At 58.4% G+C, this 21,557-nt stretch overlaps 1 protein-coding gene across 13 annotated transcripts in view; it reads right to left on the bottom strand.

Annotated features, from left to right (window-relative positions):
• Window positions 1-21,557, bottom strand: part of EMID1 (EMI domain containing 1) — a 114,988-nt gene that overhangs the window by 34,427 nt on the left and 59,004 nt on the right. For all 13 annotated transcript variants that reach the window (XR_005589575.1, XR_005589579.1, XR_005589573.1 and 10 more), the window contains exon 5: window positions 5,689-5,775. Coding sequence is in view for 5 of the 13 variants with exons in the window: in XM_039505210.1 (XP_039361144.1) it covers window positions 5,689-5,775 (87 nt within the window). In the remaining 8 variants the exon portion in view is untranslated. The remainder of the gene's footprint in view (window positions 1-5,688; window positions 5,776-21,557) is intronic.

The raw sequence follows: 21,557 nt of genomic DNA, 5'->3' as shown, positions 1-21,557 counted from the left end.
TTGAGTGCGGGTTAGAAGGATTTCCAAGGGTCACGCAGCAGGGCCTTGGGAATGGTCCTTTACCCGATTTCACGGAAATGGTGAGCAATAGAGACGTTATGATCTAAAGCTGGTTCTGGACCAGGGCTGGGCAGATAATAACCGACCCCTGGGCCTTCACAGCCAGACCTGCACCAGCAGGGGCGGCTCCAGGCCCCAGCACACCAAGCGGGGGGCGCTCTGCCGGCACCGCGAGGGCGGCAGGCAGGCTGCCTCCGGCGGTTTGCCTACAGAGGGTCCGCTGGTCCCACGGCTTCAGTGGACCTCCCGCAGGCGTGCCTGCAGAGGGTCCACTGGTCTCGCGGCTTCGGAGGACCAGCAGACCCTCCGCAGGCAAACTGCCAGAGGCATCCTGCCTGCCGTGCTTGGGGCGGCAAAATCCCTAGAGCCGCCCCTGTGCACCAGGCCTTTCTTCAAGCCTCGACATGGTCAGATCATTTCCCATGCACGGCCCTTTATTTCCCCTGGATGCCATCGGGATCGGAAAGTGCTCAGGTACCACGAGGAAGGCTGTTGGCACAGGATTTCCAATCCAAGCACATGTAGGAAGTACTGGAAATATGCCAGAGACTGAGATGATTGATAGGCACCTTATCAATATGATAGCTAGAGAGTAGGACAATAGACTGACCAACCGACTTATGTGGGATCACACCGGTGCTTGCTCGCACTCATGTGAATTCTTAATTCCACACTATTCCAAACCCGGAGACTTGGCAAGCATCTGAGCTTCACTGACCTTCCTGACCGACTCACTGCTGTTCCCGCTCAGCTGAGGTGGGAGAAGAAGCAGAAATCACCTGTCACTCTTGATGGGGGGCACAATTTAAAGGTTGGGGGGCATGTGACCACCCCACGTGTTGCCTCTGGCCCCTTTCCCACTCCCCCCGTGCCTCCCACACCCGCTCCAAGGCAGCACTTCCTTGCCCCCACCCCCTCACAGCTCCTTCCCCACATTGGTCTCCCAGTGCCTGCCCACTGCAGGCTCAGTGCGGACTGGAGCGGGCTCCGGATACCTACTGCCGAGCAGGTAACTGGGGCTGTGGGCGTGGGCGAGGAAGGGACAGGATGCAGAGGGCTTCCCCACGCTCCGTTTGGCAGAGCTCCGCTGGCATGCCTGGTTCTCTTCCCTGCTCTGGGCTCCTCCTAGCGGGCTCAGCGGGAGTGCTAGGTGCCTTTCCCAGACATGTGCCCTTCAGCTGTGCTCAGCCCGAGTCCAACCCTGGCAGAAATCCCCCCACCCCCCCAGTCTCGCCTCTGACCTGAAGGAGAGTTTCTACTCCAAGAGGCATTTGCAGTGTGGAGCAGACAGCCACCATGGGGATGGCAGCAGGGCAGATGCATTGGGAAGACCCAGCACCCATTAACAAAGCCAGGCTTCCCTCCCAAGAGACAGCAGGAGGAGGGACCAGAGATCTTCCTCTTCTTCACCTCGCCTTACACTCTACATCGAGCTCTCCGACGGCGATACCAGCTCCTGGTGCACCAGGTGCTATCAAACACTGACCATTTCATAGTCATTCTTCCAGAGTTACGTCACATTTTGGGAGAGACACCGGTGAGCTCCTGATGCACTTGCAATTACTTACCCCACCCCCAGCATTTTTCATCCCAGGTAGGGGATTAGCTGTGGCATCCTGGCCAGATTCCAGAGTGGACAATTCCACTCTGCATCCCTGAAACTCCCTTGGAAGTTTTCAGTTGCATACAATATTCTTTTTCACTTCCTGCCCTGAACTATTGTGAGGTGTTATAACAGGTGGAGTGCTGTAGCCCAGAGGCAGCTGCATTTCAGCAGGAGGTGAAATGGCATTTTATCTACTCTGATCTAAACTAACCTGCCACATCCCTGGAATGAATCTGGCCTGTCTCTTCAACTAGTTTTGCTCCTGGCTCTGTAGCGATGAGACCTGAAGACAGGTCAGACACCCCTTAACTTCACCAACAACATATGCCAAGGTGGAAGAGCCTCTTCTGAGTGTGAAAGAGGCATAAAGAGAAGTGCTCTCGGCCCTCTCCCCCGAGGAAAGGCTCATTCTCATTTTCCAGTGTCAAAGGGAGCCTGGAGTTTGCAGCAGTAATTGCGGTTAATTGCTACTAGTCCCAACAAGGAGCCTGCAGTCCTCACTGTCGAGAGTCAAAGCCATCTCCATGGTTACTCATTGCCTGGCTCTGACTTTTAAAGGGGCAGCATCTCTTTTTTTTGCATCTGCCATTTCAAGATCTCTTCCCGCTTGCTCATCGGGGGATGGTCTGAGTCCTAGGAATGTCCTCGTCTGCAGTTTCTCCTCAGCCCGAGTCTCTAAGGCTCAAGATGCTCTTCCCAGATGAGAGTAGATAAGGGCTCTGTGCAGATCCCATGGACACTGCCCTGCGAGTCAGCTGGAGAGGTCCCCAAGGCCATAGCCACCCACAGTCCCGGACATTAACGACCCAACCAGTCCATCCAGGGCAGGATTTCATGTCTCATTTCTGGGGCTTGCCCACCCTTGCCCTGGAGGAATCTCCTTCTCCAGAGTGTGTGTGTGCATGGGGGGGGGGGGACGGGCGGCAGGGCAGATTCTCCTCTGCCCGGCATCATGTGTGGTCGCTCAGTGCAAAGTGGGTTTACAGTGCTCCTGTTCTGATGTGGTGTGAGTGGACCACTGGTGCAAATGGCTGCACAAGGGGCTGAGTAACCAGGATCAGGCCCTTTTGTCTGCAGCCTGCTGACTCTTGGAGCTGAGGGATCTTGCAGCGAGAAGCAGATGTGGGGGGCAGATGGAATGGGATGGGGGAGCACAGCTCTCTTGCTCTTCTTCCCTTTCCTCCCCTCTTTGTAAAACAAACACAAGGAAGGACAGCTGCACACAACGCACAGTCAGCCTGTGCAGCGCGCTGCCGGGGGGTCTTATGAAGGGCAAAACTGTAACTGGGTTCAGTAAATAATTCAGTAAGTTCACGGAGGATTGGTCTGTCACTGGCTATTAGCCCAGATGGTCAGGGTGCAACCCCATGCTCTGGGTGTCCCTGAGCCTCTGACTGCCAGGGGCTGGGACGGGATGACAGGGGATGGCTCACTAGATAATGGCCCTGTTCTATTCATTCTCTTTGAAGCACTTGGCATTGGCCACTGTCAGAGGACAGGACACTGGGCTGGATAGACCATTGGTTAGACATGGTCCTTCTTATGTTCTTATGAACATTGCTGTCATTTGGTGGCCAGAGGCCGACCTATCATGATCCCAGAAACCACCCCCTCAGTCGGCCCTCTCCATTGGAGGCCAAGTACATGGAGAGAGAATGAGCACCCTGTATTACCCTGGGAATGATGGCAGGTGGCTGAACCTGAACGTCCAAGGGGTTTCACAGAGGACCCAGGGGCTGTGTTCCGAGGATCCCCTCCAACGTCCCCTCTCCATGTTCCGGGGGTATCCATGAAGACCAGTTGCTAACGTTGAACTGGACTGGAAGGATGTGGTTGGTTTTTGATCACCTGGTGGCAAGGGCGGCGGGTATAACAGGTATAACCCTAAGCCAAGCCCTGGCCTTGTCCATGCTGGTGCCCAAGCTGGCGGGAGCTCAGCTCCATTGCTGGCTGGAGGCCAGCAGGCTGGTGCTGGGGGTGGCCCGGCACTGGGGCCGGAGCTGGGGTGGTCTGGTGGCCCAGTCCTGGAACTGTCTCCTGCCATCCTTCCTTGGTATGACCCAGGGCAGAAAGCAGGGAGAGGGCCCGCCCTCTCTTCTGCCGGCCTCCCGTGGGTGTCACCCGGGGCACTGGGGAATGTAGGGAAAGAGGTTTGGCTGGGGCTCCTCTGGCTGTGGGGGGAAGGGGCGTTCAGGTAGGGGTGGGGCCTTGGGCACAAGGGGCAGGGCCGTGTGGCTAGCACACGTGCCACCCATGCCTGGAGGAATGTTCCCTTTGTGAGAGCTGAGTCTCCCCCCACTGCGGACATGCCCCCACCAGCCCACCCTCGCCACTCCCCTGGGGTGTATGGTCAGAAAGCACAAGGCTGGAGAAAGTCCCAGTGGATGCCAGACAGAAGCTAGAACAAAAGGAGAACATATGGGAAGCGAGGTACCTCTGCCCCCAACCCTCAACAGCTGGACTCAGCAAGCCGTGCCAGGCAGCAGAGTCTGCAGAGAAGAGAAGGCCAAGTTTAAAAAGCCATGTAAACCCCAGAAATGACGAGGGGGAAGGATGCTTGGCACTGCTGTCCTGTCCACAGACACTTCTCCTTCCTGCACTCCCATATCCACCTCCCTCCCCAGAGCAGCCCCGGCCGTGCCGGGTAGATGGAATTCCTGCCCATGACCTGCTCGGAAGGCAGGGATACAGTCGCCTGACCTGACAGTCCCCGGCCAAAGGGCCAGGTTGGCAGCTGGCTTGGGAAGGAGGCAATGCACGGGGGGTTGGTTGCATGGGGAGGGTTGCGGGAAGAGAGCCAAACGGTTCCATGCAGCAGCGCTATCTCCCAGCCCGGCTGTGGTACATGGGAAATGGTGAGCCTGAGTCTTCTTTGGGGCAGAGGAAAAGGCGCCTTGAACACCCATCTGGCAGCTCCTCTACACTGCCAGAGTGGTGCAAAGGGGCCTGGGTATCCATCCTCGGCATGCAGCCAATAGCCAATCATCCATGCTCACACACAGGGCTGTTCCCACACAATGGGGGTTAGCAGCTGGCAGTGCAGAACCAATCCTATTAGCCCCTTGGTGGGGGGCAGCACAGCAAGCCCCATCCCTCTGCTGAAGTCAGTCCCAGGAAAAGCCTTATGCCCTGCTGAGATCCCAAACATGCCCCGAACTGAGGGACAAAGGCACAAACCAGCAGGAAATAACCTGGCCCCACTGCACTTGGTGGTAAAACTCCTACAGACTTCAGGGCGACCAGGATTTCACCACTGGCTCGAACCTCAGCCCAGGAGCAAGAGCTGGGCAGGCAAGCTGTCCCCCTGTGTGTTGACTTGCTCTGAATAGTCTGCGTACTGCACCTTTAATAGGGGAGGGGCTTTGAGGTGCAGGTTCGTCCGGGAGGCGCTTACCACAGGTGGCTCCCAGCCAGTGGCGCAGCAGGGCTCAGGCAGGCTGCCTGCATGCCATGGTCCCACACCGCTCCAGGAAGCGGCCGGCTGCTGGCACGTCTCTGTGCATCCCTGGTGGGAGGGGGACAGCCTGTCTCCATGCACTGCCTGTGCCCGCAAGCACCGCCACCGCAGCTCCCATTGGCCAGTTCCCAGCCAATGGGAACTCCGGGGACAGTGCTGGGAGTGGGGTCAGTGCTCGGAGCCACCTCTGCCCCTCCCGGGGCTGCAGAGACGTGCCAGCAGCCGTCCGATTCCGGGAGCAGTGTGGGACCACGGCATTCAGGCAGCCTGCCTGAGCTGTGCTGCACCGAAGCCCCCCCTTAGCCCGGGGCCCTGGGCTGCAGCCTCTAAAGCCCCCGTGTTAATCCGGCCCTGCTAGTGCCTGGCTTCCCTCGTTCTGTCCCTCTTTCCCTATCTGTCTATCGTTCTCTTGTCTCACTGCCACTCTCTCTGCCCCCTCGCTGCCCCTGAGACAGGCCGGAGCAGGGGCCAGGGCAGTCCGGGTTTGAGGGGAGGAGAGACGCAGGGTTTCTAGCACAGCACAATCTCCAGCCAAAGGAAGGTGACACCTTCCCTCCAGACCCACCTGAGTAGGATGCTGGTCGGAGGGGGAGCCTGTGCAGGGGGGCACTGGGACGGCCGGCTTCCTGCGGGGCGACGTAGCTGATGGTCTCTGCAAAGGAAACGGATGGCATTAGTCACTCAGTGGACTGGCTCATAGGGTCTGTGGTCTCCATGCTGCCCCCCGGGCTGGAACCCCAACCCCCAAGGAGGCTGCCCAGGAGAAACTGAGCCCTAGTCCCTGTCTTGGGGGCTCTCGGGACCTCTCAGCTCTGGTATTGCCCCCGTGAAGGGAGCTGAGCTCAGTGGGGCAGATGCTTCTTCCCACTCCTCTCCTGCTGCTCCCAGGGGGTACAAGGCCCTTCCAGGGGCTGGCTCCTGAGGGAGTCAGTAACATTCAATAACATTGAGGGAGACAAACTGGTTGAGGTCCAGGATTGGACACACCCAGCCAGGGCCAACCATGTCTACTGCAGCACTGCAAAGGACTGAGGGCCTGGGTGCAGAGACCAATTCATGGGAATGCAGGGCCCACGCCAGTGCAGATGCCAGGCAGTGCGATGAACAGCCAGAGGGACACTGAGCAGAGGACTGGAGGGGTGGGAGAGTGGGGGCAGAGGAGAGCATGTTGAGCTGTGCCCACCTCGGGGACCCTCCTTGTTTCCTCGGGTCTGAGTCACACCCGACAAGCCTGGACAGTTGAGTGGGGATGTTGCTGGGCCAGCGTGGGGACCCGGCACACAGAATTAATTGCTAGCCCCGAGCTGGCTGGCTGCTTTGCCACAAGCCCCCTGCAGGCTGGTGCTGCCTGACCCCCACCCCCAGCACTGCAGAGTCCCTGCCGCATGGCCCCTCTCCCCACACAAAGCAGAAGGGGCGACAGGCACAGCTGGCCAGGGCAAGGGCAAGACCTGCTGCTGCTGGGGTGGGGGAGCAAAGGAGGATGGTCCAGCCTGGGCCTGGCCATGGAGGCAAACAATCTGCTCCGAAGGTGCCAGGTCTGGTTCAGGTGCTAGCTCTCTGTGCTCCCCCCAGGGACTCCCCCAGAGCCAGCCGGGCACTGAGATGCTTCTTCCTACGCCCTGCAAGGAGCTAACCGGAGTGCAAGGGGTTAACAACTCCCCTCCCCCCACAGTAGGGTGACCAGATGTCCCGATAAAATTGGCACTGTCCCGATATTTAACCCTTTGTCAATGTACGATCGGGATGCCATTTGTCCCGATATTCAGGTAGGGAGGCGAGTGAGAGGGAGGAGCCAACTCCGTGGTGGGGCTGGAGCACCCACAGGGAAAAATTGCAGCCAAGCTCCCCCCTCCTTGCCTCCTTCTCCCCCCTCCCCCCAGTGCGCCACAACCCCGCTCCTCCCGCTCCCTCCCAGCGCCGCCTAACAGCTGTTTGGTGGCGCTTAGCGCTTTCCGGGAGGGAGGGGGAGGAGCGGGGACGCAGCGCGCTCAGGGGAGGAGGTGTAGAAGAGGCAGGGGAGGGGTGGGGACTTGGGGGAAGGGGGTGGAATGGGGGTGGAGCGACGGTGGAGCAGGGGCGGGAAGAGGCGGGGGTGGGCGAGCACCCACCCTACAGGGGGAAGTCGGCACCGTGGGGGAGTGGTGGGCTGGGGGGAGTGAAGAGGCGAGCGGTGGGTGGGGGACTGAGGAGGGACACAGCAAGCCAGAGGTGGGCCTGGGGATGAGGAGGGGAGGGGGCGAGACCTGGGGCAGAGCCTGGGAGGAGCGGGGGTGGACTGTGAGTGGGGCTGACGGCAGCCCAATGTGTGTGGATATTGGAGTGTTGTGACCCCTCAGGTCTCCCAGTCTGTCCAGGAGCCGCCTCTTCCGCTCCACCTCCCCGTCGAATGAGGAAGCCCCTGCCCCCAACGTCCCTCCTCACTGGGGTGTGTAGGCAGGTATGGCCCCTTGCTTACAGCTGTCCAGCCAAGGAGACCCTGGTGAATCGGGGGGCGGGGGGGAGGGAAAGCCGGTGCCTTTCGATCTCTCCCCCCAACTAAGCAATCTGCTCTAACGTTCCCCTCTGTCTCCAGGCAGAGCTCCCGCCTGCCCACAGCTCAGTTCCCCAGTCCCTGCCCCACAGGGCTGGGGCTATAAGGGAGGGGTGCCCCAAACTCAACCCACAGGCCTTTTGGGGTGCGGAAGGAAACAAGGACAACGCACACTTTCCCTGGGCAGTGGGGACAGAATTCCAAGCTCCCAGTAGCTCAGACAGGGGATGGACCCTGGCTGTTGGGAACAGCCGGAGAACCGCAGCGGGGAGAGGGGGCAGACGAACCCCTCTCTGTCCTGATGGCCACTCAATAAGGCCCAAGTCAACATCTGAACTCAGACCCCAGCGTAGGATCGGGCACTGACCATGCAGGGTGGCCTCACCCGCGGTCCTCTGCCTTGGAAAATGGGAGCCAGCTACATTTGTCAGGGCCCTCTCTCTGCTGCTCCCCATCTCGGGCACCTGGGACTCACCTGGGGGACTCACTGCTGCAGCCTAGTAGCCTAATGAACGTGGGCTGCTGTGTGCGAGCCCTGCCCTCTACTGGCTGCAATGAGAACTGCTCCCCATGTTGGCAGGCGCTCGGCTGGTCAGCGTTAATCTGATCCAAGGTGAACTCCAGTGAGGGTTTTCAGATCAGTGGCTCCACTGATCACTCCTCTGACTCCACGAGGAGCACTGCAGATTTCCCCTAGTGTCACTGCAAATGGGCTCTGGCCCAGTTTGGCTCTGGGCAGGGGGCAGTGGAGGAGCAAGGGTAGCTCAGGCACCGAGGGGGATATAGTTACTTGAGAAAAACAAAGCTGAATTCCCCCTCCCGGAGATCAGAGCTGAGCTCACATCCCGGAGCTAGGCTCCATCTGGGACCAGCTGGAGGAAGTGACCCCAGCTGAGACATACACAGAGACACAAAGGATTTCCTGAGCCACCCACATCCTCTGGGAGCACTCGCGGGTGTGGGGGATGTCAGGTTGGACCCACAGTGAAAGGGTCCCACCCCTTCCTGGTCCCCGTGCATCCCAGCTCCCAGGTATCACCCAGCAGAGCTTGCAGGCCAGGTCCCCACTAGGCAGAGGGTCTTCCTGGGTTTGGGGACTCAGTCACATGTGAGAAACAGCCCCCAGCAGAGGGCTCCTGCCTCTCCTTTAGCTCTGAGCTCCATGGCGAATGTGATGGACAGGCCCCACTGGCTACCGAGGCTTTGTTCTTCTCCAGCTCCTTCCCTCCCAAGGTGCTTCACCCACACCGGTGAGTTTAACTTCACAGTGTCCCTGCAAGACACAGACAATGCCCCCACGATGCAGAGATGGGGGAACCGAGGCACTGGCTCTGACATGCCCCAGGTGACACAGCGAGTCAACAGCAGTGCTGGGGACAGAAGCCAAGAGGCCTTTCTCCCTGGTCTAACCACCAGACAACACTACCTCACAGAGCCAGAGACAGAACCCAGAGCCCTGACTCTCTAGCCCCTGCTCTTGCTAGTATACCACATTTCCCACCCAGAGTCAGGAGGAGAACCCAGGAGTCCTGGGTCCCAGAGCCTTGCTCTGGCCATTAAACCTCCCAACTTCCCACGCTACAATAACATAAACAAAAATAAAAACTACTCACCAGTTTTTAAAAAGCAATTGCAGTGCCCATGCAAATGGCACCAGCTTCACAGCCTAGACTGAAAACCTCTGTTTAACCCCCGAGTCGGTACAGCATGGGTAGCAACTGGGCAAGCGCCCTGCATGCCTTGTCCCCGTCCCGATAGCACCCCCTGTGTGGCTGAGTCTCCATGCCCCAATCAGCCCTTGGTGTCTCTCCTTGTCAACAAGGGGGTCAGTTCCCAGCCGTGCTGGTATTTTGGGTTGTGGTGCAAGGCTTGTGATATTGGTGTATGTCTGCAAGCCCCAGCTCCCGGACTCCTGGCATGGGGAGAATCCCAGCTTTCATTTTCTGACATAAAGGGAACATTCTAGCCCTGCTGGATATGCAGAAAACATGATCCCTAAAGGCTCACAAACCAGAAGGCACCTATGCAGAACCCAGACCTAAAGCCTCATGATTTTTAACCCACTCTCACAGTTTTGGGAGCTGGACCCAGACTGGTGATTGTTGAACATCTGTGGCTGGCAAAACTGCACTTGTCTATTGAGGCTGGACTGAGTCCTTGCTCAGATCCATCACATGTTATTAACTCAACTCAGCCCCGAGCCCTGGAGGGGAAAGGCCCGTATCCCACTTTCCTGGAGCAGCCCATGGCATCCGTTCAGCCTTTCTCCTGTGACGCGGACACTGAGAGTGCCCCTGGCTGCGGGATGGCCTGACAGCAGCCTGAGCGCTATGTAACCTGTGGTTTAACCCCATCCTGTGTGTCGAGTTAATGTCAAAGAGCCCAGCTGCGATTCTCTCCGAAGCTCAGCACTGATCGTGCCACTGCTACCCAGCAAGTCATGCCCTGCACCCCATCGCTAGGCAGCACGGTGTTGCCTCAATGGGAAAGAACGGCTCACATTACAAGCCAAAATCCACCACCACGCTCATCAACAAGGGCAACAAGACACAGGCCCTGCCACCCCTCCCTCCCCGCCAGCCCCCCGCTCCCATCTTGCTGCACCCAGAGCTCCAAGCCCTAGACGGACACGCCGAGCAGGGCTGGGCTCAGAGCCCTGCACAGACACACAGGGCTGGGAATTAACTTGGTTGCTCCCAGCCAAGGAAGGATCCCTCGGGAGGCTCAGATGGGTACATCAGGTAACAGAGTGTTGGGAGGGGGCACAGAGGCTCCGGGGCCGGGGCTTGGTGGTACAAAGCGCTAATTGCTCCTTTGTGGGTCTTAGTTCAAATCCTGGCCTGATCACAGGTGGAGTCTCAGTCTTGGGCACTGGAACTCAGGCCACCTGGTTTTTATTCCTAGCTCTGCCATGGACCCACTGAGTGTCACTACTGAGGGACAGAACTAGGTACAAAAGCCAGGTGTCCTGATAGCTGAACTGGGCTCCTTCTCCTCCACACGGGTGGTGACGGAGGGATCAGCGGGGAGCAGTCAGCTGGCAGTGGCCCTGGGGCCAGAACAGCATGCGGCTTTGCTGCCTCAGTTCCTGGCCTGGTGAGAGGACGGTCCTGCTGTGGTTAGTAAACTACACGGCTGGGACGCAGAATGCAACGGATGGCAGCAGGAACAATAATACTGCGACCTTCCACTGCTCTGCCAGGGGCTGCCGAGGCCCTGCAGACATTAACTACGCCACCCTTCCAATGGGCAGCTCAGGATCACTTGGATCACACTTTGCAGATGGGGAAACTGAGGCACAGAGGGATTACAGCCAACACATTTGAATGTGGCCACAGATTGTGACTAGTGCCGTTTTTGGATGCCCAACACGAAGACACCTTGAGGCCTATTTTCAGAGGTGCTGAGCACCTGCAGCTCCCCCTGATTTGACTAGAGCTGCAGGTGCTAAGCACCTCTAAAAATCAGAGTCAAGCTCTTTCATATTGGCCACCACCACTGATTGGCAACTTCTGGCCTCGGGGCCACGCCCAAGGTCACACATAAGAACATAAGACATAAGTACTGTTATACAAGGCACTGGTGAGACCTCATCTGGAATACTGTGTGCAGTTCTGGTCTCCCATGTTTAAGAAGGATGAATTCAAACTGGAACAGGTTCAGAGACGGGCTACTAGGATGATCCGAGGAATGGAAAACCTGTCTTATGAAAGGAGACTCAAAGAGCTTGGCTTGTTTAGCCTAACCAAAAGAATGTAGAGGGGGGATATGATGGCTCTTTATAAATATATCAGAGGGATTAATATTAGGGAGGGAGAGGAATTATTTAAGCTTAGTACCAATGTGGACACAAGAACAAATGGATATAAACTGGACACTAGGAAGTTTAGACTTGAAATTAGACGAAGGTTTCTAACCATTAGAGGAGTGAAGTTCTGGAACAGCCTTCCAAGGGGAGTAGTGGGGGTAAAAGACATATCTGGCTTCAAGACTAAGCTTGATAAGTTTATGGAGGGGATGGTATGATGGGATAGCCTAATTTTGGCAATTAATTTGGCAACTGATCTTTGATTATCAGCAGGTAAGTATGCCCAGTGGTCTGTGATGGGATGTTAGATGGGTTGGGATCTGAGTTACTATAGAGAATTCTTTCCTGGGTGCTGGCTGATGCGTCTTGCCCACATGCTCAGGATTTAGCTGATTGCCATATTTGGGGTCGGGAAGGAATTTTCCTCCAGGGCAGATTGGCAGAGGCCCTGGAGATTTTTCGCCTTCCTCTGCAGCGTGGGGCACGGGTCACTTGCTGGAGGATTCTCTGCAGCTTGAGGTCTTCAAACCACAATTTGAGGACTTCAATAACTCAGACATAGGTTAGGGGTTTGTTACAGGAGTGGGTGGGTGAGATTCTGTGGCCTGCGTTGTGCAGGAGGTCAGACTAGATGATCATAATGGTCCCTTCTGACCTTAAAGTCTATGAGTCTATAAAAACGGCCATACTGGGTCAGACCAAAGGTCCATCTATCCCAGTATCCTGTCCTCTGACAGTGGCCAATGCCAGGTGCCCCAGAGGGAATGAACAGAACAGGGAATCGTCAAGGGATCTATCCCGTCGCCCATTCCCAGCTTCTGGAAAACAGAGGCTGGGGACACCATCCCTGCCCATCCTGGCTAATAGCCACTGATGGACCTATCCTCCATGAACTTATCTAGTTCTTTCTTGAACCCTGTTATATAGTCTTGGCCTTCACAACATCCTCTGGAAAGGAGTTCCCCAGGTTGACTGTGCGTTGTGAGAAAAAAGGCTTCCTTTTGTTAGTTTTAAGCCTGCTGCCTATTAAGTGGCACATCAGTTCAGTGATAGAGCTGGCCTAGAACGCAGGAGTCCTGGCTCCCTGCCCTCATCTCTAATCCCTCCCCTGCAGATCCCTGCCTTACCTAAAGGGTTAATATTAACCAGTACCACTGTGGGGTCCCTAGTCCCCCAGATGTCAGCAGCTGCTGCACCCCTAAAAAAAATTAATTGTAGAATATCAGGGTTGAAAGGGACCTAGTCCACCCCTGTGCTCAAAGCAGGACCAATCCCCAGGCAGATTTTTGCCCCAGATCCCTAAGTGGCCCCCTCAAGGATTGAACTCACAACCCTGGGTTTAGCAGGCCAATGCTCAAACCACTGAGCTACCTCTCCCCTGGCAGCAAAATGATGGATGGTTTCAGACTGAAAGCTACTCTGCAATCTCACTTTGCCTGCCCTGGACCCTGGTGTTCCAGGAACTGCCGCAGCAGTCGTCTCAGAGGCCATGCAGAGAACTCACGCCTCTGTCCCCCACCCCGTGGAAGCTGTTGCTTCACTGAGACTGGCTCTGGGTTCAGATCCTGCAGCAGTGGGGGGAGCAAAGCCAGCTCTGCTCTCCGGGGAGCTATTTCCAAGCGGGGTAAGGGGCATTCTTGCATCCGGACAAGGCTGCAAACTGCTGTAGAGCACAGGCGTGATGTGAGCCCAGTCAGATAAGGAGAGGCTGGTTGTTCCCAGGGGCCCCTACCCCACCCTCCTCCCGTCTGTAGAAACTGACCCACACACTCTCCTTTCAAACCAAGGAATGGCAGCTTCCTGCAGCCCCCAGCCTGGCCCCCAAGCTGCATGCCCCATTGCCTGTCGTCCCCCCCCAGGCAGGGGCAGAGGCACACAAGTTAGGAAAGCTGGCACAGGTCCTGGTACAAGTGCCCTAGATGGGGGAGAGTCTCTGACTGTACAGCAGAGTGTCAGGCTTCCCAGAACTCCAGGATCATGGGAGAGAGAGAGGTGGGGAGAGTGGGAGAGATGGAAACTGATGGGGGCGGGGGAGAGAGAGGGAAGGAAGATGATACTCTGCTGAGGCTCCTTCTTTCTGTCTATCTGTCTGCCCCCACCCCCCCATCTCTCTGTCATCCCACACTCCTCTCTGGTATTTGAGTGCTGGGGGGGAGGGACTGCAGCTGGGTCCAGCCGGCCTCTCTGTGGGGGTGCTATGGAGTCCCTGGAGTCCCAAGCAGGAAAGAGGCAGGTGAATCCCCCCCGGAGCTAACGGTGGTGCTCCTCACTCCTGCTCCTGTCTGCCCCAAGGATGGGAGGGGGGTCCAGGCCTCCTAGGGTTGCCAACTTTATAACTTCAGAACACCGAACACCCTTGCCCCGCCCCTGCCCTGAGGCCACACCCCTGCACCACCCCTTCTCTGAGGCCCCGCCCTCACTCACTCCATCCCCCCTCCCTCTGTGGCTCACGCTCCCCCACTGTCACTCACTCATTTTCACTAGGCTGGGACAGGGAGTTGGGGTGCAGGGTGCGGGCTCCAGCCGGTGGCGCTTACCTCCGGCTGCTCACTGAAGCAGCTGGCATGTCCGTCTCCTAGGCAGAGGGGCAGGGGGCTTTGTGCGCTACCCCCGCAGCTCCCATTGGCCATGGTTCCAGGACAATGGGAGCTATGGAGCCAGCGCTCTGGGCCACCCCTGGAGGGACATTCTGGCTGCTTCCTGGGAGCTGCGCAGAGTGGGGCAGGGAGCCTGCCAGCCCCGCTGTGCTGCCGACCGGACTTTTAACAGGCATTTTCGACTGGGCATTCGGGTCAAAAACCAGACACCTGGGAAGCCTAGGCCTCACTCCCCCTTCGCCTGCAGTGACGTGGCAACAGCCTTGGCTGGGGAATGAAGGCCAAAGCCAGGTCTCAGCCAGTATGTCTGTCCCTCAGCCCCGGCCCCGGCCCATGGAGGGGAGGGGTGAGGCCTGAGCAGGAAGGGAAGCTGCAGGCTGAGCCAATTAGGTTCTAACCGCCCCCTTCCACTGCTGGGTCCCAGGCTGCCTGTTGAAGGTGCTGGTGAGGCTCTCAGCAAGGCCCTGCCATCCCTCACTAGCACACCGGCCCTGGCCTGCTGTCCCCCAGCTGTGGGGCTTGTGTCCCCTGCTGAGCCCCGCGCACCGGCCCACTCCTTTGAAAGGCCATTGGGGCTGGCACAAAGGGCTCTGAGCCCTAAGAGGTGCCCTGCTGCCTCCAGACTCCCCTCCCTCCCAACTGCTCTACATGTACAACAGCTCTGAATTCCAGCATCCAAGGGGTTAAAAATCCCCCCAGCCCCTGTAGCCAGGAGCAGGTAGAGTTGGGTGGTGCCCCAGGACTCAACTTCCTGTTCACTACTTGCCACCTGGCTGGGGAGGGGCTGAGCAGGGACCTGGAAGGAGGCGCTGACACCACCTTTCCTCTCCCCCTACTCTGGGGTCCTCAGGTCAGGGCATCTCCTCCCCTCCCCGAGGTTCCCAGGGCTGGACACACATGCAGCTGTGCTGCCCCCCAGGGTGATCCACCCCAGCCCCGGAAGCAGTTCACAAGCGCAGTGTAAATATTTGCAGACAGTGAAGGGAAGGGGCAGCCGGGTGGGGCTGTTTTGTTCAGAGCCAGTGCCGGAAAAAGACAATAGAGGAGCAGAGCCAAGGTCCCTGGCCCTAGGTGGTCCCAGCTGTCCAGGCCCTCTGCAGGTCTCCACAGGGTGGAGGAGGTCTGAGCTAGCGCCATGGCCTGCCACCGCTACATTGGCAACGTGGTTTCCGTTTACAGCTGAATTTTTATCGTCTCTAAAATCCATATGCATCACCAACTCGGCTTGAAAACTGGCATGCCAGGCCATGGGCCAGGGCGGAGTCTGCAGTGCAAATCTGAGGTCCTTGGGTGACAGCGTTCCTGAGATACAGCCCCCCATTTGTCCCGTTTTAATTATTTTTTTCCACAGCCTGGGCTACCTCGTAATAGAGAGATCCTCTCTGGACACCTCCCTTCCCACTGGACACTGCGCAGACCCCATCTCCCCTCCCATTGGACCGGGGCCGGCGCAACCCATTAGGCGACCTAGGTGGTTGCCTAGGGCGCTAACATCTGGGGGGCGGTGACCGCGGCGGCCGGATCTTCAGCCACCCCAGTCGTCATCCGTATTTTGGGGGCGGGACCTTCCGCCGCCTCTGTCGGGGGCAGTATTTCGGGGGCGGGACCTTCCACTGCCTATGGCGCCAAAAAAGCTGGCGGCGCTCCTGCATTGGACACTGCACCGGGAGCGGGGAGGAGGGGACCACAGGTGCCCGAACCGTGGCCCCATCCCCCCTGTGCTGCCCCTGAGGCCCTGCCCCTTCTCCCCAAGCCCCCGTGCCACCCATTCCCCCAAGGCCCTGCTTCCACACTGCCTCTTCCCCCCAAGACCCTGCCCCGCTTACTCCTCTCCACCCCCTGTCACTTGCCGTTACGGCTGGTAAAAAGTGGGAGGGCCCTGGCCCCCTGGCCCCCCTGTTCCGGCACCTCTACACTGCACTGACCCCACTGCACAGACTCCACCTTCACTCCCACTGATGCTGCACAGACCCCCATCTCCTCTCCCATTGGTCACTGCACAGACCACATCTCCCCTCTCATTGGGCATTGCACAGATTCCACCTTTGCTCCCATTGGACACTGGCCAGACCAAACCTGGTCATTGCCCAGACCCCTCCCAAACATGCTCCTCTTCGGACAGGGGACCTGTGGCTGCCACTAGAGTGCCCACTGCCACTCTGACCCTGCACATCCATGGCCTGGGCCTCGATGTCCTTTGGCTCCCGGCTGGGGCTCCAGAGTGGCTCCAGCCCTCGTTGGCAGGCTGGGATTTGACAAGCTGGGAGTCTGAGCACTCTGAGCACCAGGGGCGGCTCCAGGCATCGGCGCAGCAAGTGCGTGCCTGGGGCGGCAAGCCGGAGGGGGGGTGCCGGTTGTTGTGAGGGTGGCAGTCAGGGAGCCTTCGGTGGCGTTTCTGTGGGAGGTCCACCAGTCCCACGACTTCAGCAGCAATTAGTCGGCGGCTATGCGGAAGGCACGGGACCGGCAGATCACCCGCGGAACCGTCACCGAATCCGCGTTACCGGCAGACCTCCCGCAGAAACGCCACCGAAGGCTCCCTGACTGCCGTGCTTGGGGCAGCAAAAAACACAGAGCCATCCCTGCTGAGCACGCCCCTTTGGCTGCCCCAGCCGCAAGGCTGCGCATGCCTCTTTGGAGCCAGGCCTGCCCCTCCTGAAATCCATGGCTAGGCTCCCACGTGGCTCGCAGTGTACTGCACAGCAGGGGCTCTGGCCTGCAACACAAGCTGGGTCCTGTTAGAGATGTGCAGGGGGTGGGGGGAGCTCATGTCTCCTACCTTGGGAGGAGGGAGCGAGGAAGGAGGCTCCCTCCTGCTCCCTCTCTCCCCACCCAAATTAAGACCAGCTGAATAAATAAATCCTGCCCTGACTAGTCCCTCCGGAGCCTCTAGCTAGAGCCTGAGCGACAGGGGTCGCTGCCTTCCCAGACTGCTGCAGTCCCATGTCACATTTTGGCACCTGTTTGGCTGCTAATGGGCTGAGGCTGGCGGAGTGAATGGCAGACCCCTGGCGGGACAGATCTTCCCACTGCCTTTGAAAGCAGCTGGGGCGGGGGGGGCAATGCGCTGACCCAGGGAGGAAGGATTCAACAAACAGGAAGAACTGATCACTTCCCTTTGTCAACCCTTCACAGGTCGCTGGGAGGGGAGGTGGAATACCACCCGCGGAACTAGTTCCAAGGCAGGCCAGGAGGGGACAGACAGCCCACTGCCGAGACAGACTGGGCCCAACCCTCCTCTCCAAATCTCCCAACCACGCTAGCACTGCTGCTCTTTCTTTTCTCCATCGCTCTCTTTCTCTAGCCAGCTCTTTTCCAATCCTTTTCCATTTCTTTCTTTCTTTCTTTGAATCCCAACAGCTATTGCCATGTCAAGTCATCTGAGTGTTGCCAAGCTCAATACATCAAATAGCTGCATGCAGGATAGAGTTTCCCAGTAATGGGACTTCATACCAGGTGTCCCGTTTTTTATTGCAGTTCATTTCTGACTCGCTGGCAGGCTGCTATGGATTAGGAGGCCATCTCTTTCCTTCCTCACAGAGTTGTGCCCAGTTTGCATCTTTGCTGTGTAGCCTTTGGCTAAGGCTTGTGGACGAAGCATGAGGGGATGACCCCAGAGGGTACTGCCCCCTTGCTCCTTTGTATGGTGCACAGTGCTGTACAAAGCACATCAGTTTCATCATCTCTGTTGATCACTGGAGTTGATCAGCCATTTTTCAACCAAAATATGTTCCAATGGGGAAAAAAGTTTTGAAAATGTCTGCTGTACCCCTCCCTACTCCCCATTTTCTAACCAACTCTATTCATTACCCAGCCAGTCCCCCTTAGGTTTCCACTGGACCTTCTGACTCCTACGTCCAGTCTGGGATTGCTGATTTGAGATTTGGCAAGCAGCCACTTGCCCTGGGTGCACGGCACTGCAGTGAGCCCTCGGCTAGTGAGCTGGTTCTGAGAAGGGACTGCTCGCCAGCTGGCTTGTACTAATTCAGCCAGGAGTGGGTTTTCCTTGCAGAGTTTCATGTGCGGCAGATACTTAGTCTGTAAGCTTTTGGGAGCCAGGGCCACCTGTTTGCTCTTTGTACAGTGCCTAGCACCCCGGGGTCCTGCACTATGGCTAGTGCTCCTAGGTGCTCCTGCAAACAAGCAACAAAGAGTTTTCAAAAGGCCCAAGAGCCACATTTCAAGTGCTCAACACCCAGAATTGGGGCCGAGTTTCCGGCCGTGCCGAGCTCACCCGAACATCCAGCCCCTGTGTCCAGAGAACCTGCTTCATTGTGAGTGTCCTCCGTGGGCTGGACTTGAAGGCTGATGTTGCTCAGACCTGGGGCTGAGGTGCTGCAGGGTCCCATCTGGTTCATGTCTTACGTCCCTAAAACCTTATGCTTCAGACCTTTTTCTGATCACCTGCAGGGGTCAGGAAGGGAACATTTCCCCTCCCAGTGTATTCCAAAGGTTTTCTTCTCTCCTTCCTCTGAAGCATCAGAGAGAGCCATGGCAGGAGATGGGACACTGGACAGGTGGGCCAATGCTCCGATGTGAAGCAGAGAATTTGCTTTCTCAGGTGCTTGGCTGGTAAGTCTTCCTCACATGCTCAGAGTCACACTAATGGCCAGGTTTGGGGTCGGGAAGGAATTTTCCGCAGCTCAGATTGGCAGAGACCCTGGGCGGCTTTCACCTTCTTGCACAGCAGGTGGTTACTGGTCGCTTGCCAGGATCATCTGGGGTGTATCTCACTTAATCCTTTCCCTGCCACTGCAGGGGCCTTGAGCACTGGTGCACCTCGGTCCCTCCTGTTCTCTGCCTGGGGCACATCTTCTGAGGGCTGTGATACTTAGATCTAATTCTGGTTGTTGGGCTTGGTGTGGGTGAGGTTTAATGGTCTGTGATATGCAGGATGTCATACTAGCTGGTCCAGTCTGGCCTCAACCTCTATAGCAGAGGTGGGCAAAATTTTTGGCCCAAGCGCCATATCTGGGTGGGGAAATTGCATGCAGGGCCATGAATGTAGGGCTGGGGTAGAGGGATGGGGTGTGGGAGGGGGTGCAGTGTGCAGGAAGGGGCTCAGGGCAAGGGGCTGGGGTGGAGGAGGGTGCGGGGTGTACGAGGGGGCTCAGGGCAGGGGGGTTGGAGTGCAGGGGCGCAGGAGGGGTTCGGGGTGTGGGCTCCGGCCTGGCTCCGCTTACCTGGAGCAGCTCCGGGGTGATAGCAGCCCCATGCTGCTCCCGGAAGGGGCCGTCCCTGCGGCCCCTCGGAGGGGGGAGCAGAGGGCTCTGTGCGCTGCCCTCACCTGTGGGTACCACCCCGCAAGCTCCCATTGGCTGTGGTTCTCCATTCCCGGCCAATGGGAGCTGCAGGGAGCGGTGCCTGCTGGCGAGGGCAGCGCACGGAGCCCTCTGTCCCCACCCCTCCCAGGGGCCGCAGGGACGTGGTGCTGGCCATTTCCGGTAGCGGCGCAGGGCCCGTGGCACCATGGGGGTGGCAATCCCGCGGGCCGGATCCAAAGCCCTGACAGTTCGGATACAGCCCGTGGGCCGTAGTTTGCCCACCCGTGCTCTATAGCCAGTCCCGTGAGCTAGGAGCTGGGTGTCTTTACCAGCACCGCCTGAGGGGTTCCAGCCAGGGGAGGATGAAGAGCACTGACCCAGGTACCATGGAGTTGATAGACCCCTTTTCGCAAACGCGACAGCCTGGAGCTGGGCACAGCCTCAGCAGCACGGCCCGACTGCTGGGAACAGTCAGGGCGAGAACCTGCTGCTGGGACTCGTGGGTGAAGGGTTTCCACGGGCGCCACTGAGAAGACTGTAGATGCCATCAGCAGGCGCCGTGAAGAAAGGGGATTGACGGCACTAGGAAGATGGAGCCCAGCCCAGCTCCAGACCCACAGTCAGGGGGAGAAAAGCTCTGAAGGAGGCACCCCCGAGACAGTGCTGGGACCCGGCGCCTCAGGAGCGCTGCATTCCCCAGGCAGCACTGGCAGGATTCCAGCGGTGTGAACTGTCCCTGTGCTGCACGCCGGGGGCGCAGCGGGCGAGCACACCCAGTGCCCTGGGGGACCGGGTACTCACAAGGGGTCCCTGGCTCGCAGAGGTTACTCGGTGGCTGTCAGCCAGCGAGAACTGTTCTGGGGTGGCAAGGCCACTGCTCACTGCCCCTGGGACAGATGGAACATGATCTTCTCAGCAGCGCTGGGGAGACGAGTTTCAATCACTCGGCTTTTCTGCCGAGATCCCACGTCCTAAGCACCGAGACATCGGGGGAGAAAGGCAGGGGGTGAGTTAGTGGCAGGCCCAGTGAACAGAGGGGTTGCCAACCTCCAGGACTGGCCTAGAGTCTCCAGGAATTAAAGATGAATCTTTAATTATAGATGATGTCATGTGATGAAACCTCCAGGAATATGTCCAACCAAAATTGGCAACCCTACTGGGCAGCAGCTGAGCAGCCTCGGAATAGCTCCGATGGAGCAGGCCCCACCAGCTCCTGCTCTAGCTCTCGGAAGCCGCCTGCCAAGGCCTGGAGGCAGAGGGACGAGCAGAGCACTCGCAGGCTCTCACTTCCCAGCCACAGCTGGCCAGGAAGCAGCAAAACAAGCAGGGCTCAGCATCTCCCTTAACCTCAGCCCCTGAGTCAGCATTGCTGCGGTCAATGCAATAGGACTCGGGGAGCGAGCAGGCCTGGGGGGGGGGGCTGCAGGGTGCAGGCCCAGCTGGGGCTGTCTGCAGGCTCAGGGGAAGGGCACACACAGGGAGAATCACCCTAACCCACGGCTGGGTGCCCGGATCCCTCGCCTTTCTGATCCCCCACCTGGACAGCAAGAACGCCGTCTTCCAGGAGCCAAGTGTCCCCTCCCTGGCCTAGTTCAGCCTTGGCCCCATTCAGGTCACCCGCCCAGCCCCTCTGCTCCCCATATCGCTGCCCCTCCATCCCCCTCTTCATCCAGCCGTCATCTCTCACCTCTCCCTCTGGAGCACATTTCAAAGCAGCCTGCTGGTCCCCAGAGACAACGAGGGGACCAGGGCCAGGTCAGCTTGCACCGAAACCTGAGAACAGCTCCAGGAGATGCAGAAGAGAATGTGAGGTGGATTGGATGGGGGATGCCCAAGGGGGGCTGGATGGGGGCTGGGGGCTACTGAAGGGGCTGGATGGGGAAATGGGGGGCTGGATGGGAGATGCCAATGGGAGCTAACTGGGGGCTGGGGGCTGAGGGGAGCTGTGTGTATTATGGGGGGGTCCCCCAGTTAGAGCACCTCCAAGACATTGAGCCTGCCTCTTCCACCCACAGGTGTCATTCCCCACCCCCCACCCCGCCCCATCCCCCCGGCCAGTTCAACAGCAGGATGTGTGGAGGCACCCCAAGGCTGATAGCTTGGCAGAGTGGAGAGGAGCTGGCGGGTAGCCAGGCCTGGGCCTTCCTTGACTGCAGCTGGGAAAAAATCACTGCAGCAGCCGTTCAGCTCCTCCTGCCCCCGCCCTGCGGATGGGGGAGATCGGCTTACCTG

Source organism: Mauremys reevesii, linkage group 18 (genome assembly GCF_016161935.1).
Source record: "Mauremys reevesii isolate NIE-2019 linkage group 18, ASM1616193v1, whole genome shotgun sequence".
Taxonomy (NCBI): domain Eukaryota; kingdom Metazoa; phylum Chordata; order Testudines; family Geoemydidae; genus Mauremys; species Mauremys reevesii.
Note: the sequence above shows the minus strand (reverse complement) of the source record. Positions and strands in the feature narration are given on the sequence as shown.